The sequence below is a fragment of the Erithacus rubecula genome, assembly GCF_903797595.1.
Source record: "Erithacus rubecula genome assembly, chromosome: 2".
NCBI classification, from domain to species: Eukaryota; Metazoa; Chordata; class Aves; order Passeriformes; family Muscicapidae; genus Erithacus; species Erithacus rubecula.
Window position 1 is genome coordinate 100501533 of NC_136685.1, and position 23119 is coordinate 100524651.

At 41.0% G+C, this 23119-nt stretch overlaps 1 protein-coding gene across 3 annotated transcripts in view; it reads right to left on the reverse strand.

Annotated features, from left to right (window-relative positions):
• Window positions 1–23119, reverse strand: part of COMMD1 (copper metabolism domain containing 1) — a 59180-nt gene that overhangs the window by 16419 nt on the left and 19642 nt on the right. Inside the window, exons 3-4 of one of the 3 annotated variants that reach the window (XM_079324929.1) lie at window positions 20238–20367; window positions 19475–19610 (exon numbers count right to left, since the gene is read on the reverse strand). The exons of 1 other annotated variant lie outside the window; for it this stretch is intronic. In XM_079324929.1, coding sequence (XP_079181055.1) covers window positions 20287–20367 — 81 coding nt within the window. In that variant the 3' untranslated portion in view covers window positions 19475–19610; window positions 20238–20286. Of the gene's footprint in view, window positions 1–19474; window positions 19611–20237; window positions 20368–23119 lie in introns of those variants that run through there. One more of the 3 variants, XM_079324928.1, reaches the window with a different exon arrangement.

Genomic DNA, 23119 nt, shown 5'->3' on the forward strand with positions numbered 1-23119 from the left:
GGACTGGGTTTATTACCAGAATTTTATGTTCTGCAGTATCTGAGTGGTCTGCACAAGAAAGCAAACAACCCCAATTCAATTATGTGAATCCCATTGCAGCAAGGAAGTTCTTGCAAAGCTTTTCCTTTAATGCCTGAGCCAGGCTGGTTATTTGAAAGAGAAGCCAGTTCACAGGGCAAGCGACCACGCTGAGAGCTTCAAAACCTGAAACTCAGTAATCCATCAGTAGTCATTAGTCTCCCATTTAGTCTCTAAAGCCCTTACTGCTCTGTTCATGGATTACCCAGTTCTGCTTTAAAAATTGCAGAGATGACATAAGACTCCTGTTATACAAAGCTGTATCCCATTCAGCATGGGAACAGTTTGTGTAAGGCTGCAAACCTGTTGCATAACCTTTACAGAGAACCACGTTATATGTGGATTTTATCTTGCTCAGTGTGTCTAGTCTATAAAGTAGTTTCCAGAAATATCACTATACCTCCTTCTTGAAAGAAAAAAGACCTTGAAAATGTTTGAGATGAGTTGATGCTACCTATCAATGTTTATATTGGTGATGCTTTAATGTTTGCATAAATGCTCATGTGACACTTGCTTTTTATCCTTCAAAGTGAGCTTTACACCAATTCTAGAGTATTTACCTTCCATTAATGACAGTACCCATGGGTCCAGACTGTTTTCCTTTGAAATGAAAAAAGGATTTTAAAGAAGCAAGGGAGAACCTCACAAATCAATTGCCTCTCACACAAATCAATTGCCTCTGTCAGATGACAACAACTGGACTTGTTTTTAAGTAAATGGACTTGTTTTTAAGACATCAGTGAGCAATAGATCAATACAAGCAGGCAGCTCACAGCCAAACTCAAGCTTGGATGAATTTCCTGAGCTGCAAGATAGGTTTTGTATCCTAAAACTCAGAGGAAGGTGAGGGGATGTGGAAGATCCAAAATTATGACCAAGGAATCTTTCAGATCCTCAAATTCACACAAAAACCCCTGCATTTGAGACTTGCCACCTTAGAAACTGTAGTCTTGGCAGCAAGCAGTACTACCTACCCCTCCTCCCATCCAAATTAAGGAGAAGGACAGTGAGTGTCTATTGAAGACTTTTGAAGCTCCCTATGCTGGGAGAGGGCTGATCATTAATGACCAGAAGAAACACTAGGCAGAACTAAAAACAATGGGACTGGCTCCAGTCTGCAACTCCAGACATTATTCCAGGAGCCTAAAGGAATTTTTTAAGCTGTATTTCAAATTTTTGTTTTTTAAAGGGATGTCATCCAGGCATCCATCAAGAACTGAGGAAAGCGTCTTGCCTGCCAAAGGCTTTTCTCCTGGTTTTCAGTTCTCTCCTGCGTGTGCTTTTGAAACCAGAGCTCTAATCAGAGTTCCTTCCACGGCCATCAAAGGCCAAAGTACAATGCTAACCTAAGACTGCAAACTTACACCATTACATCCAGCAGCCTTGATTGATTCAAGGCCTGAATATTCTCAGTAGAGCAAGAGTGAGCCTAATGCTTTGTGCTGATCTCCAAGTGCTCAATGTTACTCCCAGCTGAAGGTTTCATTAACAATAACTACTTGTTTTTCTTAAGCCTTTACTTGCACATCTTGGAAAATCTAATGGGTTAAAGGTAGACAGAGCAAAGCACTCAATATCCTAATCAATACAGCACTCAGTGTGCTAACTTTCAAAAGGCTGGCAGTAAATTTATCCATAAAGTATCATCTGGGAATCTCAGTGCATGGATGAAAAAGAAGAGAATCTCTTGGTTCAATCTGAGGAGAGCACTTGGGCTGCAGCCCACTGGCCCCTCCTGGTCCCAGCCAAGGACTGCATCCCTCTGCACACAAGAAATTAGTTTAGGATCACCAGAAACCTTCAGCATTTGCCTTTTATAACTTTGTTAATTGATAACTCTTAAGAAGTTTTTCCCAAAAAATGTAGGAAATTGAGGTCTATGGAATCTGCTAATGAAAGGTTTAATTGAGGCTGCTGCTGCATCTGGGTTGGGTTTATTCATTTATGCTGTTGAGCACTGATGAGCTCATCAGCAAGTTATGTAAAACAAACCATACTCTGTAACATGAAAAGCAAAGTTATTTTCAGCAATCCATGTGAAAAAAAGCAAAATGCATCTCCAAAGCCCTTTTAATTTTGCTCCCTGGGTGCATTTGTTTCAGCAGCCTCACTCACTATCTATGTCCTGAATCTTCTCACAACTGTGATCCACCAAAAAACGGGGACAGAGTAACTAAACACTGATTTCAACTTACAAAACAAAGTTGTTCACGTTTGCTGGTAAAACAATCCCTATTCCTGTTGAACTGAACTTCAAAACACCTCAGTTCACTCACACCATAGATAAAGCTCTAAAAATAGCTTGTTGCCCTTAAGACCAAAACAAATGATCCAGTTTAAAAGGCACTGTTCCCTCCTTATCCTCTGAACGCTATGCATGCCAAAGGAATCAGAATCAAAATTAGTGCATTTATCCTCTATTTTCCTCAGAGTTACCAAACCTACAGGCTCCTAACAGAGCTCCAGTGCAGAGGAGTGCAGCAGCCTCAGCTGTACAGTCTCTGGAAAGAAAACCAGAAAATGGATATTCAGCTCTTCAAGTATGTGAAAGTGCAGGATGTATTACAGTCAGCAACTCCCCAGCTTCAACCTCAACTCCCGGTCCTGGATTGTTGACACTCTCCCCAAGGCACAGGATTACAAATATTCCCTCTGAAGCTTATCATCAGGCATTCCAAATAAACTCCAGAACAACCCTGAACCAGAAGATATTTTAAGTAACAGATGACTATGAAAAATACAAAGTGAAGGTAGGAAAAGACCATGACCTCTAACCAGGCTTTTCCTTAAACCATCCTTTCTTGAACAATCTGCTTTTCTCCCAAGTGGTTTTAAAATTTAAATAAAGAAGTTTAAAAAGTTAGTAAAACCTGATGGCTTATTCATGCCAAACATGTCACAGAAACTTTTGTTATAGGTGGTTTTTCTAAGAGAGATTACAGAGAAAGCAGAGATGGCTTTAATTAAAACAATGTAAAATGGACTGTAAGTGATTATTTACACGATTGAAGTACTTATGGGAGGGAGGACTGGGAAGACAGCTGGACAAATATTGAACACTATCAGTTTTTCCCTCCTTTAGGACAAAGAGTACCCACTCTTAGCTAACTCTAAGAACAAGTATTATTTGAAGAATTACCATTTATTTCTGAAGCAAAGCTTAGGCATCAACTAACCATGAAATAGCAGAGTATTTTTCTAAATATGCAATGAACTACAGATTTCCTGAACAACAGTAATATTTAAATATTTTTGTATTTTGTAAGATGTAACAGTAAAGTAAAAGACAGTATTCTTAGAAACAGGCACTTTCATTTAGAATAAAACTCGAATTCATTAAAATCCTCTTAGAAAATGAAGCTTAGCAGCTCAGGGATGGATGATGGACATCTCACAGAGGTAACCTGAGATAGCAGTATGTGTGTCTGCCCAATAAACTGGTCTCTTAAATCAAAGGTCTGTCAGTGCATAAGTAACTTTATGAGGGAAAAGCAAACATAATTGCCAATAAAAGCCTCACCACACAATTGATGTGTACTGTCCAAAAAACAAAGCACAAGCCAATTATGTTTATTTGAACAGCAGCTGATGCAAACCTTCCACCCTCAGCAGTGAACACAGTGAATGTGCCTGGGGCCCTGATGGGGTAAGGGGCTGGGTTCTTTCTCTGAGCACAGCTTCAGGTCACAAAATGTCCCTAAAGCTTTTCAGGTGACCTCGATATTGTGGCTGAAGAACCACGGGGCATTCTGACACAGGGATGTGTCAGCACAGCTGCCAGAGCTCTGCTGCAACGGGATGGCAGGCAAAGCCTTGGGAAAACAAGCCCTGTCCCTGGGAAAACACACCCTGCCCCAAAACCTTCTCCAAGGATCCATTTATAAACAAGCAGGCACCAGCACCTTGACAGTTAATGCCCTCCATCAGATGCCACCCCAGCCCAGCAGCAAAGCTGTGACAAGCCAAGTGCTGCCCAGCTGGGTAGACGGTGCTGCTCGCCAGGACTTGGCTGCCAGCACTTCACCCGACAAAAACGCCTTTCTTGGGAGATGTGACTTTACAATCAGGCACTGCAATTCAGTGCCCACAAAACAACAGAAGACTTGATCCTTCCCACATGAACATGCCAAACAGCCATCTCAAGAAATAAAGTGTAAGGCAAGCTAAGCTTTAGCCATGTTTTCCATGGAGAAAAGCAAAGGTTCTAAATTCAAACACTGATAATAAAGGAGATGTTGTGTGTTGCTTCCTCTTTGTGAGGTGCCTCCCCCACTACTCATTCATTTCATCAGACACTGAGCAAAAGCCAGCATGAAAGAAGCTGAATTTTGTAGGGAAACATCTTCCCTGCTAGAATGAGAAGAGACTCCTCTGACCCCCAGCAGCCACAACACCAGGCAAAAGGGCTTCTCCTCCCTGCAAAACATCACTTTGCAGAGGTAATTCATAAATGGTTCAAGCCTGGTGCAAACGCTGCAATGTGTGCACAGGGGACAGAGGCAGAATATCACAACAGAAACAGCCCTATCTCCATCATCATTCACTGTTTTTCTTCCATTTTCATTGCAAATACACTTCAGAGATAAGCATAAAAGACTTGTGGGGTTTTTTTCTTACCAGGTCAGATACAATGAACTTGTCCTGAAAGAATTTAACCTTCTCCAGAAATGCTACAAAAACAAAGTTTTCTGCATGCTGAAAACAGAAACAAAACTGTAACTTTAAATCCGGCTGCTGTGGGCTGATCTCTCCTGTTCCAAAGCCAAACACTTTGCTCATCCTCACCAGGCTGCAGCCAACAGCTACAGCCCAGCACTTCAACACCATCTTCTACTTGCTGTTTTTCTTTTTTTCTGGTCCATGTCAATACATGCAACATTAGGACAACAGAGACAGCTGATAACATCAAAATGTGAGAATTTGGGAAGTGTTCTTAAGTTGGTATCAGCCACACTGCAGAATTTGGCCAGACAGCTGCTTCCACAGAAAGCCACACGATGAAATACAGAGGTTTTCTTTAGCCATGAATGATCTGATACATAATTTAAAAGATAAATATTTACACATTTCCTAAGAAGCAAAGGCACATAACTCATTTGTTGGTTTACAAATACAACCTATATTCCTGTAAAGGAATATTAACAATATTACCAATAAAACTTTGACTAAAATGTCCCTCTTCTTGACCTATGTATTTCCTAGTACCTTTTTTTCAGGCAGTTTCTGAATTCTGAGTATCAGCAGAGCTGCTCCCTGGCATGAAACTCCCTCACCCAAGGGGTGCACAGGATAAACAGGGAAAGCAGGCTAAGTTAAGCTAGAAGTTCAAGACACAGAGGTCAGCAGGCATTCCTGTGGATTTATCCCTGGTGAAAAAAACTCCATACTTTAGGATAGTGCTGGCTGCTTCCTGCTCAGACAGAAAGGAATTAATGTTGCCATTGTAGGTGATGCTTCAACATTGAATAAATGGTTGATTTTTAAAACACACTGACATCTTCCAATGAAAATATAGAACAACCTGGATTTAATTCTGTCACTGTGATTTAATTTCACAGCCATGCTGTCAAATCCAGTTCCTGCTCCAAACAACACAGTCAGCAGCTAGAAACATAACAGCTTCCTACAGTTTTGTGAGACAGAAAATCAAAGAAATTTCATTAACCCTGTGATAAACCTTTCATACTGTAACAGGTATTCACAGCAAAAATATTGATATGATATTAAATGACATTATTCCATATTTTTAAAATATAAAGATACACTTGTTAAAGACTAATAAAGGCAAAACAGTTTCAGGCAAAAGAAAGAGAAAGGAAAGCAGAATTAAAGAGGTTTCATTGTTTTTGCAGAAATGTTCACATCTTTGGTTGCAGGTCTAGAAAAATACTCAGAGCCACACAGAAATATTTTTGTGGGCAACAGATGATCAGTTGGTGGATGAAGATTTTGTTTCTTTTAGAGCATTAGAGGAACAATTTCCCTCTTTTTTAACCTATATAAAAGCATTTTTCCATTATTTGTATAACAACTTCTATAAATGTCCAAACCTCACCAACTGCACTCACCTTGAATTTCCTTCTTGTTTTAAAAACTGAGAAGTCAAAGTGTAAAAGACACAGGAGGGAACAGGACACCACTCCAGCTCAGGAGGGGAACAATCAGCAAACTCTCAGCTTTTACTTAAGGATAATGTTACAGGCACAGCTATCACAATGTCACCGAGTTAACAGGAGACAAACACCTCATGAAAAATCCCTTTCACTGCAAACCCTTTCTTTCCACTGAAAGATTAAATAGTGTGACCTCCCAAAAGAGGCAGGAGAATGCTGCCACTCAAAGCATCGGTGTGTGTGGTTTTGGAGGGATCAAGGGGCACAACAGGAAAAGATGATGAACACTGTTCTTCACCAAGGATGGACAGCAAACATATGCATGGGTACCACAAACAAGCTTCTCTTTGCTGCATCAGTTGAACTTGGAAGGTGGCTTTTCGAGGTGCTGGCTGAGCAACCAAAAGGCTTTCACAAATATTTGTGCAACAAACCACACTGAGGAGTATTCACCCCAAGCCCCGTTAGCTGCAGTGCTTAAGGCACTCTTTGTCAGGCTCAATCTGCCCTCTGAATCCACCCCAGCCACTCCCTGGAGAAGCCTCTCCCTCCACTGCCCAACAAGGAACCTACAGAGCAAGGCTCAACACACACCATTCAGAAGCAATTCTGAATGCCAATTATTAGGTATAATATTAGGAATAAATCCTCCCAAATGTCACCTTGTACTTCTTGGAGGCAACCATGTGAATTTTGTGTTTTGCTGTTGTTTTCTTCGCTGTTTTTATTTTGACTGCCCATCAGGTCACATTAACTTTGCATCCCCCTAGGGAAAAGATCTCTTCCAAGGATACCTCTGGCACCTTGGATACGGGCTCCAGGAAACTGTTCCCAAACAAACTTGAAGAAATAGCCCAAAGGTGTGTGTCAGGATCCATAATACAGAGGGGGAAAAACAACCTGCTTGCAGATTGAGACCTCGTGGGTCCAGCCAAGCTGAAAAAGAATTAAGTACTGCCATGTCTCAGGAGAACAGCATCTGTCAGAAATTTCACAGATGTTCTGGCACTGAACTTGGAAAACAAATCCTCTCCTTCAGATGCTGGTGGGATGGGGAACAAACTAAACCTTGAGTAATTCCACTCCCTTCACCGTAATTCACATTTTCTGACATCATCCCAAGCCTCTGTGCAGCAGGAAAACAGGCAGCCCAGTGTACAGAGGCTATGCTAGGGAAGATGTGCACCACACAGAAAAGCTGGAATTCAAGTCCCCATGGAAATAAATAAAACCCTGCAATATTTTCAGAATTCCTGCTGTAACAACATCTCTTTGAGGCAGCAATACTGCCCCATTTTAGCTACATCCTCAGCAAAATGCAACAGTAATTCATCACCTCCAGCCTTATCTTGCTCTCTGGACTCTTTTCCAAAAAGCAAGGCCAGCCTTAGAGACAGAACTTTAGCTGAATGAAAACAAAACCTTGGGGATTTGCTCAGGAAGCTTGACCTCAGGTAGTGTTGCAGGGATCAGACCCAGAAGAACCTGTGGCCTTCTTTTTGAAGTAAGAGGAAAAAAAAATAAACTATTTTGAATCTCAGATCCTGAGATTAACAACAAATAACCCTCTCAAAAATCATTAGAAGTCTCATTTTATTTTAGATGCTGAAAATTAGACTTTTTCAAGCCAACACAAGTTATTTAGATATAACAGAACCAGATTTTCTGTGTTTCAATGCTTATATTTGTAAAAGTTCTCCCAGAAGAAAGCTCTCCCACTCAAAGATTTATTTCCAGCCCCTGCCCCAGTTTCCCAGTAAGTTAGTTTCTGGTGCTTCTGGCCATTTGATCCTTATGTGAGCCATGAATTAGGAGAAAAAAAGAAAAAAAATACAGTATGCTAATAGTTTAGGCTGTCATTAACTTGTTTGTTGGCTTTCTCAAACTTCACAGCCCCTCAAAATAAAGCTTTTTTGATTGCTGAAAACAATCATGCTTCAGGCCAGGAAGAACTAGGAATTCCAGCCTCACTGGGTCAGAGACAGCACAAACCCCTGCCAGCAGCATCCCTCACAGGATAACATCAGCTGGATCATGGCACTAACCACTCTCACACCCTAAGGAGGAGGGTACCATTGTACCTGGGACTCCACTATGGTTCTGGAATCACAGGGAAGGGAATTTACATAGCCCTGGTGTCTAAACACAATTCTGAGTTGGTTCTGCTCTTCTACCTGTGCCCATGGCCTTGAGCTCTGTGTGCAGTGCCTTTCCCATGTTTTAGAAAATTGTTTCAAGCCCAGAACAAGACTCTTAAGAATTGCTTCCTGAACAAGTTAAAGGCCAGGGAGCCTAGAAGAATATTGTTTTGTATTTCTACTTCCAGAGAGTTCCATACCAGCGTTCATTTGCAACCCATGTCCAGAAGCAGAGCTCCATTTGTATGTCATGATCAGCACTTTTACAGATTCCCATGTCAGAAGCTGTTCTTGTGCAGATACAGCAGTACAAAGGAGTAAGGCACTGATAAGCACTAAGCAAATAATTAAAAATTAGTTTCTTCTCAGATAAATAGCATTCACATTGTAGTGGGGATTAGATATCCCTCTTGTTTCAGCATCTTGGAATCAAAGCAATAAAAAAACCCTTACAAAAATGATTTGACAAGTACATGCAGGCAGTGTGACAGTGTTTAAGATCACCATGGTACCTGAGTGCAATGCTGTTCAATGATGACAGTGACAGCAAGCCAGAAATCTGGAGGTTTTTCAGATAAGACAAGCTCCAAGGCTACCTTTTAGATTCTGATTTCCTTGGGTGGAAAAAGAAACGGGAGTCAAGTGCACAAAAAAAAAAAAAAAAAAAAAAAGCTGATGATGATTGTGTTGAGTCTCTGGGGGCTGAAGCAACTCCAGGGTGATGCAGCTTACACTACTAAGCAACTCAGAGCTTTAAAAGCAGCATGCACTCCCTCCCTTCCCCTTAAAAATTTGCTTAATATAGGAATTATTAGAAACTAAATGCTAGAGGAGAGCAATATTCTGAAGATACACAAATACAGTACAAAAAGCATCTTTGTAATGTTAGGATTGGACCCATCCTTCATAAGCATCACATATGGGATTAAGCCATAGAATCACAGAATGGATCAGGAGTCTGGGACCAGCCAGCCCAGCCCATGACCCAACACCATGGTGTCAGTCAGACCATGACACCAAGTGCCACATCCAGGGACGGTGACTCCACCAGCTCCCTGGGCAGCCCATTCCAGTGCTTAATCACCTTTTCTGTGAAGAAACTCCTCCTAAAGATTCCAGAAAATACCTTGGAAAGAAGTCAAGAGCTCCTCCCAATTCAGTTCCATCAACAAACTTCCTTAGCATCCATTTAAGCCCTGTGTCCAAGGTGTTTATGGAGATGCACTGGGCCTGAGTGAAACTCCACTGATGACAGGCTGCCAGCCTGATGTCACCCCACGCTCTGTAACCCACTGAAAAAACAGATTTCTGTCCTTGCAGGAACCTCAGAAGCAACATTTTCTTGATATCTCCAGGGCCCCCTCCACCCTGGAGATTTCTCTCCTTGTCAGTAATTGATAATTTGCTCCTGGCACACCCACACACAGCGAGTTGGCAGGGGTGCAGCCCTCTGAGTTTGAACACAAGTTTCCAAAAAAAGACCATGGGCATGCATGTTTGTGAGGGGGTGAGCTACACGAGTGCCTAACACATTGCAGTGGCTCAAACTGGGAAATAAGATAAGAAGGAAGATAAGAAGGAAGAGGAGACAAAGTAAAGAGCAGAAAAAGCCAGAACAGCTTGTTTTATCCAGCTGTTTGTGCAAACAGAAGGCTGTACATAAAAACAAATACACTGAGAATTTACCAGGGGCATGAAGATGTGCCATTAGCTTTGTAAAGTGTGAGTTTTTCAGCCCATGAGCACAGCACAGAACTTAGAGTGCCACGATGGCAATTTCTTTAGTGGTGTAACATACCCATGACCATAAAACTTTTTTTTCTGTTTAGATTCTTATGCTATTACTTTAATACTCAAAAATACCCTGGCAGGACATGAAAATCTCCTCCTGCTTAACCAGCAATACAGACTGTACATGTAAAGCACTTTGCTTCAGTAGAAAAAAGCCCACCTCTTTTCCTCAACATCTGACTCATTATTTTTCACCTGATTTGTCTCTAATTAGTACCAGCCAAGTCTAAAGACTAAACACAAGCCTGAGAGATAAAGGTTTGCTTGTACTGAGGAGTGTGAAACAATGGACAAAGCACATCTTCATAATTTCAAGTGTAAGAGATCTCCATGTTCTTGTTTTCAGCACAAAAAAGCATGTTCTGTCCACTTTGGTGACCCAACCCTTGCCTTCATCAAAAATACCATTGAGTGTGAAAAGGATGCTGCAATTTGCATTAACAATGCTCACACTGTGAAGCATGTTTACCACCAAGGAGAGGAAAAGAAAAAAATACTTATTTCCATGTGTAACGGACCCATTTGCTCACATTTGGTTTTCAAAATTTATTTTCAAGTAAGGCCAACTCACACTAAAGGTCTGAAGAGGGAGATTAGTGCAGGCTACAAACAGATGACAGATGAGGTAAGGGGGGAGAGGGGAAGGGATAATGACCCGTTGGTTTGCTGATGTTCAATGAGGCATCTGAAGACTTCATCCAGCGCGTGCACAATCGATTCTCGCTGTAAATCCATTAAACCCCTTGACAGCATCCTGTTTGAAGCTGGGATTGCCACATGATTCACTGCTCCAAAGGGGGAAAGCCATCAGGAAGAAGGAGCAGTGTCCTCCTGCACCCTGCAGCCACGTGTCCTGTCAGCAGTGTGAGCTTCCACTGCTGCAGACAAGAGGGACAATTCTAACTGACAGTGGTGAGCATGTCTTCATTGCAACTACAGCTCACTTGAAATGCAAACAGGCTGCTTACTTTCAAGCTGCCCTCTGCCCAATTCTAATCAAGTCTCCAGGGGAATAAGCCTTGTTTGTGTTCATGTGCACCTCAGCTAGCAAAGCTGGTTCTTAGCGTAATCATCACTATGAAAAAAAATTGTACAGCTTAGCTACACAAATGTACCACATAAAACTTATTACTTCAAATATATTACAAGATGCAGGTGCCAAGCAAGTCTTCTGTATTCCATCCTCGTTATTAAAGCTCTGTTCACTAAATCCACAGAATTTTGGACAAGGAGATTCATGTAAAATTTTATGAAGTGAAGACTTTATACACTGCTTTAAAAAAAACCAAACACCAAACCATAAACAACCATAAGAATACAACCTATTCACAGCTTCCCAGAAAACTGTTTCTATAACAGCACTAGGGCTCAGTAGGATAATGTAAAGCAACTGCACAGGGAGACACACTGCAAACCAGAACCTTCCCCAGGACAGCATCTGTACCTTCACATGCTCATGGGCAGCTTTAACCTGGGACACTCTGTAGTCCTTTGCTGTGTTGCACAACTCCAATAAAGGAAAAAAACCCAGTGCTCTGCTGATACAAAACAAGGAACCAAGTTTGGGAGTGAGGGGGACCCCAAGGGAACAAAAAGATGGAGGGAAGAGGCAGAACAGCAGCCTGAGGGGCAGAAGGGAAAAAAGAAGATGCAGAAGAAATGAAAGCAGAACCAGCAAAGAAAGACAGGAGGGAATAGAGAAGAGGCAGAAGAAATGAAAGCAGAACAAGCAGAGAAAGACAGGAAGGCAAAGAGGCCTCACACACAGCAAGGCAGGCAGTGCTGCTGCTGAGGGGTGACTGACCTGCAGCTCGGGACCTGCTGCACTCCCACTCTGCTCACTCCTACAGCACACCTGGAGTGTGACTGACCTGATTGATTAGAGTGCATGCAATATAACCAGATCACTACATTTTACTAGGTGCTTCACAATTGAAAATTTGGAAAAAGCAAGATGTGCAGGGAAGAACAGGCTGAATAATACCTGGAACTGGCATGGAGCACAAATCTCTGGAGAAATCACCCAGATAAAAGGCAGCATTTGACGTAGGTTCTATCAACAGGGAAAGAGAAGCACTAAAAGCCATTTCCCAGATTTTGGATGGGGAGGATATTAATAATCTGCTCCAATATACCTCCATTTCAGATTTTCTCTGGCTGAAAAAAAAAAATCCCACTAATTTTCTCCAGTGGCTTATAGGTATCAAGAGTGTTTTGCCATGATAATGCATGGAGCCCATAAATAAACTTCTTTGCCTACAGGTGAATATTCTTGTGTGCACACAGGAGGCCCAAGACAAGATTTGTCCAGGTGATAACTCACTAAGTTTTATGTTTTTTCCAGGCTTAGTTAGAGGCACCTAGGGACTGGTTTGCAGGATTGATGTCCATCAATGCCATGGCTACACTGCCAGAGATGTACCCTGGCAATACCACAAAGGCTCTGCAATCTGGAAACTTGGGTTGAGGGATTTTCACACTGGCCACCAGAATTAATGGAAATCCTTTTGTTTGTGTTCTCCACCTTCAGATTGTATCCTTGAAATGGAAATTAAAATACCATCATAACTGATGGTAAGTATTCATTTATGAGATTTTTATGGCAGTAAGAGGAGTTCTGTAGGAGCCTCCACAATATAATAAATACTATTGAAATAAACTACGATGAAATTAATAATTTTGTATTCAAAGCATGGAAAAAACAAACATTAAACAAAGAGAGAATGAATGAATGAAGAAGACAAATTACTTAGCAGCACCCTTCCAACAAACCTCTTATTATTCTGGGCAGTGAATGAAACAGAGTCAGTGTGGGAGAGCAAACAAACACACAAGCAGAGCCAAGCAAAGGGCACAGAAGAAAGGAGGGCATGGAGCAGCCGCGCTCCGGCGGGAATGCTGCCAAATGTGGAAGGCGTGAGCAAAGGGAGAGGCTACTGACAACTCCCTGTCCTCAGGAGAAACCCAGCCCTGTCCTCTGAGAGGACATGGGGCTGCTGGACACTGCTGTCACTAGGGTGGGACATCAGAGCCAGGCTGACCTGGAGCACAAGTTTTTAAAGTCACACATAAATTCCTGGCTAGCTGCACATCTCATACTCCCTGTTGGCTCATAAAAGCACTGGCCATCCTCAGCCCTCTGGCCAGGAGCTCTGTGTGCTGCCCTGAGGGAAAAGCAGGAGCTGGAATCTCTCCTGGGAGCCAGAAGGGTTCGTGGAGAGCTCTACATGGTGTCACACAAACACACCAAAAGGATTAGAAGGAGGAACCAGGCTTGGAGCACAGCATCCCACCTCTGACAGCCCCTTCCAAAAATCCTTTTCCAAAAAGCAATGCTGGAGAACAGCAACATCCAATGCTCTTTGAAAGAAAGTCCTGCCTGCTCAGAGCAAAAGTCGATGGCTTAGGAATAAAACACATTCTGCACGAGGATCAGGGCAAGGAGCATCCCTCAGACAACCCAAAGGCCACTGGGCTGTGACAGTACCATCTAACACTCAAGTCCCCCACACTAAGTTCTCCAGTAGTTTTGGAGAACAGCCCCCCCTTCAGAGGTGAGTGAGTCCTTCTGATCTCTAAGCTCTGTGCCTAGAAAAACAAATCTCTTCTTTTCTTCGCTGCCTCTTACCCCAGAGAGCAGCTTCAAGCCCTTGAAACGGATCCATTTGTCCATCATCCTTCAAACCCTCACTCTCAGCTGCAGGTATTGTCTTTCCCTCAGCATCCACCCAGCTGGACTTGGTGTGATTGCAGAGGAAAGAGTCAGGAAGCAAAGTGGCTCAGACACACCTCATATCCAGACCATGACATATCTCAGTGCTCCTGGATCACAGTTTATCCATGCTGTTAATTGTCATGCAAAGCATTTGGTGTGCTTAGACCTCTAAGTACTTCTGATCAGTAAACTCAGTGCTTGTTCAATATGACTTCAAAAAAGAAATTCGCATTTAAAGAGGTTTTCTTTATAATTTAATTTATAACTTGCATTAATCTTTAGCCCAAGAGTTTTGATTTAATGCAAATACAGGTCTCTCACCCAGCAGCCTGTACTTCTTTGGCTGACAGTTTAGTGACATTCACTCAACTACACTTTCCACAGTGTAATGGGAGGTGCTGCATCTCTTTTCTGCTTTGGCTTCCTAAAAAAATGAAGGCTGAGGCAGTTTGCCTCCACAAAGTGATGAGGTTTTATCCACATCACTCACTTGAGAGAAGCTGTCAAGCTACATTAATCACTAGGCAGTTCAGACAGAGGGTGGAATCTATCTCACCAAACCTTAGGCTCCTAGAGTTGACCTAGTAATTCTTGCTTTCCTTTGGAGTCCATATTCTTTGAGGGAACAGTCCAGGGCAAACAGACTTGTCCTTCCCTCAAGCAGCCTGGGATTCTCCATCTCCTCACTGGTGAGCTCTGGGTGACCAGCAGGATGCAGACACGGCTCATTGTTCAGCTCAATCTTCAGTGAGCAGGAGCATCTGAATCAACACCTCTTCTTCATGTTCTCACAGCAGTAGCTATCACAAAAGCCAATTCTGTCAAGTGGCATGTTTGTTCTCTTCCTATAATCAAGATATTTGTAGGCAGGAACAGGTTCCAGTCTAATTAAATTTGATCAGACGTGAGCTTTCTCCCAGACAGTTGCACTTCATAGCTGTCTCAGAGCATCATGGTGATATTTACTGGGAAACATAAGAGTTCCATTTCCATAAAAGCAAGTGGTTTACAATTAGCAGCAGATAACTCACAACGACTGCTTGGAGCAGAAATGTAATTTTCTGAAAGGGGTTACTGGTCCTGACCATGATGCACTGCACTCATGATCTGTCACACCTCATTACTTCAGACCAAGGAAGTCAGGCCCGTGTAACTGGCTCTAACTGGATGTGTTAGAGACTCTCCTCAATCTGAGTCCTTTTAAGATGCTGCCTTTCAGGCTGAAGTCTTCCAAAGAAAAGCAATTATCAAACTCATTTTCTCAAGTCCTGTGGCGTATTTACAGGTTAAATGGAATGAAATTTTTCTAATAGTCCTTAAAGCACAGCTTCACTTTTGAGGGTGATTCAACAGAAATGGAATCAATTGACTGAAAAGTTTATTGCCTGTAAGCATTCAAATACCACTTCAGGGGTTTAAAAAAATCTGGATACATAGCAGCTTTGCATGTTCAACCAAGATTCAGAAGCTGCCTAATTCTAATTCCAGTAGTAATTTGTGTCTCATTTAGTTAGGCCACTGCAAATTAAATACAGGGCAAGCACATTCCTGATTTGCATTGGTGGAGCATGGCCATATTTGAACACAAGGAAACTCTGCTCTTTTCATCTTCTATCTGCCTATCTAACTCCACCTAATGCAGTCTGGGAACTCAAATTACAATACCACAATCCTCACTAGGTCTCCACTGACGCAATTTATTACAATTCAATCATCAGGAATGTGACAATGTGTACAAGGAGCACTGATTCCCAGCATAGAAGTCCTCTAGTTGTGCATGGTCAGGGCAAAAAGCACCACAAAGTTATTTCTGTACATAAAACAAGAGGTTTTATACTCTCCTCGATTGAAAAGGGGGAAAAAGCCTCTGAAAAACTGGTATCAAGTATGGCTACTTCTAAAATTGAGACTGTATTTCAAACATTTATTAATCAAATTAAGCATATGCAATTTAAATGATGCTTTCATTGTCATATTAACATACTAATGAATATACATCAGTGAGTTGAACTAAAAATATATTGAAGATTTGCATGTCTGATTATCTCTGTGGAGTTTTGCAACTGATAATTTGAAAGGAGGACAGAAAAAAAACCCCTTGTGTCAAGGTCTATGCAAAATTACAGCTGCAAGAAGTTTCGTAATCAAAGGACTGTCTTGTATTCTTTTGTAAGTTAGAATCTCTAAATGAAGAGGATTTGCTCCAGGAATTACATTCAAAGTAGTCATTTCCTCAAGTAGTATATAGGACAATGATGTCTTAACCAAAAGCACTTGTCAGTGATCTCTTCCCAACCATCTCCTTTCAGAGACAAGCAGGGAAACCTATGCTTCACCCCACTGCCTTGGAAAGTATTTTCAAAACAAACAAAAAGAAAAAAAAAATCAGACCAGATGCATGCAAGGAAACAGAGAAAGCTATTTTGAGGATGAAATTGTCAACACCAACCAACTTCTTGTAAGCATTGAATGAAAAAAAGCCCCTGAACAATAAATGAGTTTATTTGTTAAAGCTGTAAGTCAGGACTCTGATGCTGTTCCCAGACTTACAGATCACTCCAGGCAACTCAGCCAAGCTGTGGCTCAGCTCACCACATTTCCCACTAACACTAGACAAAATAATCAGGCAAGGAAAAGGACCAGTATCTCAATCATGATTCTCATTACTGCTCACAAATCTATGTAGCTGAGAAACTTTCTAGAAACAAAGAATATCAAGGCTGTTAAAGTAGCAAGATTCCCCAGCTCTTACAATCTGTGCAGATTCCCACCTCCAGATATCCTTTTAGATCATTTCCATACCAGATACCTTTTCCACCCTTCTCCAGATGAACTCTACAATACAAAACTCATCCAACAGCCGTGTCTCTCATTTTCTATTCCTCCTCCATTCTTGGAAGAAAATTTGGCACTTCAGAGAAGTTATCTTCAGCATTCAAGGAGAGCTGCTTCATTTCTGTTCAAGAGACCAGCAGCTAGAATTTAAAATGGTGGCTCTTTCATCATGTATGCTTAAATGAGCATCTTTTTCAAGGCAAGACAGAGATCTCAATTTTTTTTGCTCAATTTTGCCCTCAACAAATAAATCCAAACTAAAAATAATGTGGGTGAAAAAAAAAAAAAAAGTGTGGGGAGGGAACGAAAAAAATTCATCTGGACTCAGTCAGCTATTTTCAGCTCCATGAACATGTCACTGCTGGGGCAGCACAAGGACAAGCAGGAGCTTTTCAAGTCCACCTCACCAAGGAAAAGACCTGATACCAAAACCACCCTCTCAAACCCATGTGTGATCTTCTGTGGCAGTTCCATTTACTGCCTTTCTTTCAGTCTATATTTTGACAAGATGAAGCCAGCATACCAAGGAGCAGACAAATCCACTTAATATAGAGGTAAGTGAACCTGCAAAAAAAAAAAAGGCTTTGTTTCCAGTGGTCTTTCCTCACTTCCTTGGGAAGGGGCACAAACCTCTCCCAAAACTTTTCTGCTGGTTTCTAGAAGTCCCTAGGCAGAACTGCTCATGGTTGGTAACACCAAGAGCAACTGCAGCAGGAGTGAGAGGCTGCTTTTATCCAAACAGGCTGCTACTATTCCAAGTGTTTCACATGGTGATTAACTGCATTTCCATGCAGGAGGCTCACAGGATCTCAGTATTAATGCTCAGCTACCAACTCCCAGGGACTTTGCACCAGCAGATTCCAGCTACCTGTGGAATCACTCTGTCAGAGGTTTTGCAAACAGAATGAGAAGAGGAAAATAAAAGGAAAAAAAATTACGTTTATCTGTTTTCATTCTTAGCTAGGATGAGTAGAAGCTCCAGAATGATGTAAATTTCCCATCCTAGTTTGCCAAAACTAGAATGAAAATATCTGCTCAATGAAAAGATTATACTGAGAACCAGCTATGAACTGAAGGGATTATGCTTTGCTGCTGTGGACTGTGCTGTTTCTTCTGTTGCATCAATTCTTGCACAGCAAAAACTGGGGTCCATCTTTTATGAAAAGTATATAACTATATATACATACACACATATATTTAGGATAGAATAAAGAGAATCCAAAGGATTAAGCAGCAAAAAGAGTGTAATGCTCCACAAGTGTTTCTCCCCAGTTATGTGCCAGCTTTCTCCTTTTGTATCTTCTAATACCTTCTCCTGCAGTAGCTCTTCCTAATTAAAATAAATTAATTAAAAGGTTAAATTAAAGAACAGGTTGAATAAATCAACATGTTCTTACTTATATCCCGAATGGTAATGTTCACACATCTCAAAAGAGATCATGATAAACCTGAAAGGATCTCCAAAGCACTTCTCAGATGCAATGTGGCATAGTATCAAGAGGGGCAAGGCTGGCCAACTGGCAAAACAACAATTTTAAATGTATTTGGACAAGCTAGGCCTGTACAAACAAGATACTTTGTCAGCCAATGCAGTGGGCACTTTGCTCATAACAACTCCTTTTTATCCTGAGCTTCCTAAGAACAAATTACTTGTTAATGTTGATATCCAAGTCCTCTGAACACCACAGATGGACAACACCACCAGAGCGAAGATGCAAAGAGGCTTTGATTTGCTGTATACAGGCTCTTCAGAAAAGAAATTTCCCCTTTTAAAAATGTTTTTCAAGAATCACACAAAACTTTTGACTTTTGTTAAAAAGATGCTAGTGGACATTACAGTTTTTGATCCTTCAATTGCATTTTGGCTCAAGTATAGACTGGCTTTGCTGCAAGGTCATGCAGCCAAATGGTGCCAGTCTGCCTGTGGCATTCTGTGCAAATGCAGTGCTTTAATTTGCATCTTTGCAGACACTCTCCACACAGCCCCAAGTCCATGGTGGTGGGGAATTGCACAGACAGCGTGACCACCCTGTGATTATTTACACAACAGTAGTGCAAGAGTCACACAGAAACAGCTCTGCCAACCTGCCTCAAACAACAATTCCTTCAGTGATGGAGGAGATGCAATTTGTTATGTCTCTGAAGAGCCAGCTCCAAGAAAAGGCATGTGGTAAAACACTTTTGCTGGGACAATTTTCAGCAGCCAGGTCGCTTGACCCCAGCTTCCCCTGTCCCAGCCTCATTGCAATCTGTTTCTCAAGACTGCAAGAGATGCTCTAGAGGACATTTCATCAAAGCTATCCCACATTTTATTGCAGTGTGTGAATGCCACATTGAGGTTAGATTGCAAAATATTTGTTGATATAATATATAACAGATTGCAAGTCCTCTGTCACAATGTGCAAGACCTGAGAAGGCAAAAATTTCAAGGGTCCAGGACTGAATCTGAATTTAAGCAGATGAAAGGCAGTAAACAGGCATTACTGCTAGCTTCATACAGCTCACCTTCAATTAATGCAGAATTTCCCCTGTAACACCCTGAGTTCAGCTAATCAAAAATACCTACATCCCAGTTAACTTATTCTATTGAATTACTTCAGCAAATGCAGTTCCAGAGTAAAGACAGGGAATTTAAGAGTACTTGTGCACTTGCACATCCACATATACAAGGCACAAATAAACCAGCATGGAAACTGTCAGCAGTAGTGATTATAGAATATCCTTGCTTTGTATAGGATGTATACATGAGGCAAAAAAATACAGTCAAACATACCCAGTGGAAAAGTGACAGTTTGAGTCAGACAGTTATTTAATACCTCCATTTAATGCTCTTATCTTCTTAACATACTTATTACACTTCCATGTCCCAAGAACCGCAAATAATAAAATTCTCTTCTTGTTCCCCAAGTTTCTCCCCACTCCAAGGTGACAAAAATTGACCTGTCGAAGCAGGAGAGTATCATGCAGAGGATTAAGTAAATAACTGAGTTAAGTCAGTCAACTGTGTGTGTTTCCTCTGTGCTGAGTGACCCGCTGCCCTCTCCATTTTTTATTTGCTTTTGCACTGTACTGCCCTTATGTAACCGTTCCCTCCAGCTCATAAATTTCCAAGGTGAACAAAAGCTCAAATGATTACTTTCAGCTTGGCCATAAAGGTGATTTTTTTTTTCCAACTGACTCCTACTTACCAGATTCTATCATTTAATCACATAAAAATATTAAGCCCATTTGGGTTAAGTTGATTAATTTGGCTTCTAAACGCCCATGCTTTCCCATTTTTGACTGGAACATCGTTTCTGATGATGTTAATAGCTACAAAGATTAAGATAGATTTTGGCTGGAAAGGAAAAATGGTTTGGTGGTTGCTTTTCCTTCCTCTTTGCAGGCCAGGCTGGCATTATTTTGCTTTGGGTACCTGGAGCTGCTTTTCATCTCCCCACGCATCGTTTTGCCCACACTGATACCCTACAAAAAGCAATCTGCCTTTTCAAACACATCCTACATAAAAAAAGACTGGAGACCCATTATCTGGGGCTATTTTCAGCCATATCTCTGAAGCAGCCTGACCTGGAGTCACACAGAGGCAAAAAGCAGGCGCAGCCATAATCTTTTCTCCCTATGGCATGAGTTTACTCCTGATGTTCTCTTGCTCTGACCTCTCTGCAGCAGCAACAGCTACAGCTGGGGATAACTGCAGCTGACAAAAGCCAAGAGAAGAATGGCTTAGAAAAATACACAAAGCACCACCACGTCCTCAGCAGCATTCAGTTTGTACTCCCAGCAAGGGGGTGAGTTTTATAGAAGATAAATTCTAAGATTTTTTTACTACATTGCAAAAGCATGTTCATATGTGAATGTTAAAAATAAATATAATTTGCTTATAGCACAGATGATAGAAATTTCAGCATACATTTGTGTAGGCATAATTAACAAGTCAGAAAAAAAATTAATCTCCCAGAAGTAACTTTGAGACCTACTTCACTCCTTCCCAAACCATTAATTAAATCTTTATAGTCATTGCAACTAAAACTTGATGAAATGTCAAGTTCCAGACCTTAAAAATACTGGTAACATTTTATCTCCTACATAAAGCTCATGACAATTGTCTATACTCCTTATGAACTCTTTCCACACATGAACTAATAGAATTATTACCTGAATTATTACCTGTATTATTTTCTCTGAATTACCAGGGTCTGGACTCAGCCACTAGCAGACAGTAGGTGAATAGTCAGCTGACAGTTCCTACTTTTTCAGCCTCAAGTGTGCTGTTGCATTGGTAACATCCATCCAGGTGAAGATGTACTTCACCTAGCAAGTCCTTTCTTCAGAAAGTATTTTAGCTCACTGGGGAGAGTTTGAAGTGACAATCAAAATATAATTTTAAGTAATGAACATTAGAATTTCACTAAAAAAGGCTGCTGCTAATGTTAGGCTGTTCTTTAAAGAAAAATACTTATTTTTTATGAAGATACATATCCCATGTGATTTCAGACCAGAAGTACTATATGGAATGAAAGGCTGCTGTTTGCCCTTAACTTTGAAATAAATTATTTTAATTTCTTACCTTGTATGTAGCTTCTGATATTTGCTACATTGTGGTATTTACCTACTGTGTATCATTAACTATTATGATACCTCTGTCAGGCAGATGCTTTTAGAAAAGGAAAGAGAAGAGAGATACAATATTTTGGGGAAAAAACCCTTTAATCCATAATCCTGATGTGATTATCTCAGGTCTTTTTGGGAAGAATCCTGTGGTAGAATCCCAGCTTCATGTTAAACTAGGGCAGAAATACTCTTTGATCATAAAATGTGCTTTAAGATCCAACAAAGCCCCAGCAGAAGTGATATTACATGGATTACTGGTACTTAAACATTGAAAAAAATGCATGTAGAAATACCCATTCTGTAAATAAGTTAAAGCAAAAAAGACAAGAACAAATTCTCAGCTAATGTGTGATATCTGATCAGTTCAGGCATTAAACTGCAAAATATGTAATGCTATATATTTATATATATATATTTATATAAAGAAAGTAAAACTTATTGGTAAAGCAGCCCACAGGAAGACCACAGCCCCAGGGGAGAGGCACATCTCATGAGAAAATAACATGACAAAGTCCAGAAAACAAGTTTAAATATAATCTTAGTGCCAAGCCACGGTGCAAAACCAATGCATTAATCATCTATCAACGGCAAGGTCAGGTATAAATCTGGGACTGAAATGTGCAAGGAAGCACAGCAGTAGCTGCCCACCACGTGGAGCAAGGCTGGTGCATAGGGCAGGAAGGGCATGAGAAGGAGGATGCTCCAGCTCACTCTCCCATCCCTCTGAGCAGATTCATGTCTGGCTGAGATTTCATGACAAAAGAGCTTTACAGACATACACAGAGAGGGAGAACAAGATAAAAAGGGACATAAAGAAGAGGGCAAGTAGCTAGAGATGTTTTAAGAGAAAGCCAGCAAGGTAGATTAAACACACAAGAGGATAAAACCATTGTGCCAAAGAAAAGATGAGCTGTTAAAATGGCAAAAATGAACTGGCTGTGATGAGCACTAAATATCACAAGATGAAGGCAAATGCAGGCTGAAGTACAACTGTTTTATCATTTTATTTTTAGTCATATTGTTAAAGAAAATGGGCTTTCAAAGCTCATGGCTAGTATGTTCATCTGCCTTTAACCAGGTTCTATAAAGACTACAACACCAGCAAAGGAAACTTTTAATGTTGCTGTAAAATCTTTACTGAAGCAGAGTTCAAACCTCAATTTACAGATCCTGAATTAAATTTTTTGAAGTTTGGAGCATGATATTTTCAAATGTTCCTCATTACAAGTGTTTTTAAGATCATTTAGGGAAAAGGGCTTATTTTCTTCTCTTATCAGTAATGGCAAGGCTAGCAAGAAATAATGCATACAAGTTGTCATGGATTCTCAAACCCAGAAATATCTCTCTCAAGTCAGAAAACATTTACAAAATTTAATAAAATTCTTGTAAACTCAGTCTAGTGGCATTTATGAACCAGTCACTTCCAATTCCTCATTCCCAACCACGTCAGGTTTCACACACAGAGTCTTCCCCTCATGAAAGAGCTGACTAAAATGCAGGGAAGGCAAGCAGGAAGCAAAGTTATTCATTGAAGCAGAAAGAGCAGATGCTCCACCAAGGAGCCTGGTCTTCTGCTGAGCAGAGATCTAAATCCAACCCAAGACACTGAAAAGAATCAGTGACTTCTGGAAAGGTGCATTTTCTACAGAGCATTTCTTTGCTTCTGTTGAACCATGAAATATTCATGTCAATCCATTACATGTCAATGCATTTGTATACTCCCCTGTTATCATGTGTCAAAATGAAAACAGTCTGTTGTGAATAATTTACTCCTGAATCATCAGCCAGCTTTCTTTTTCAAAGCCAGATCTTCATTATTCATCAAATCCCATCTATGG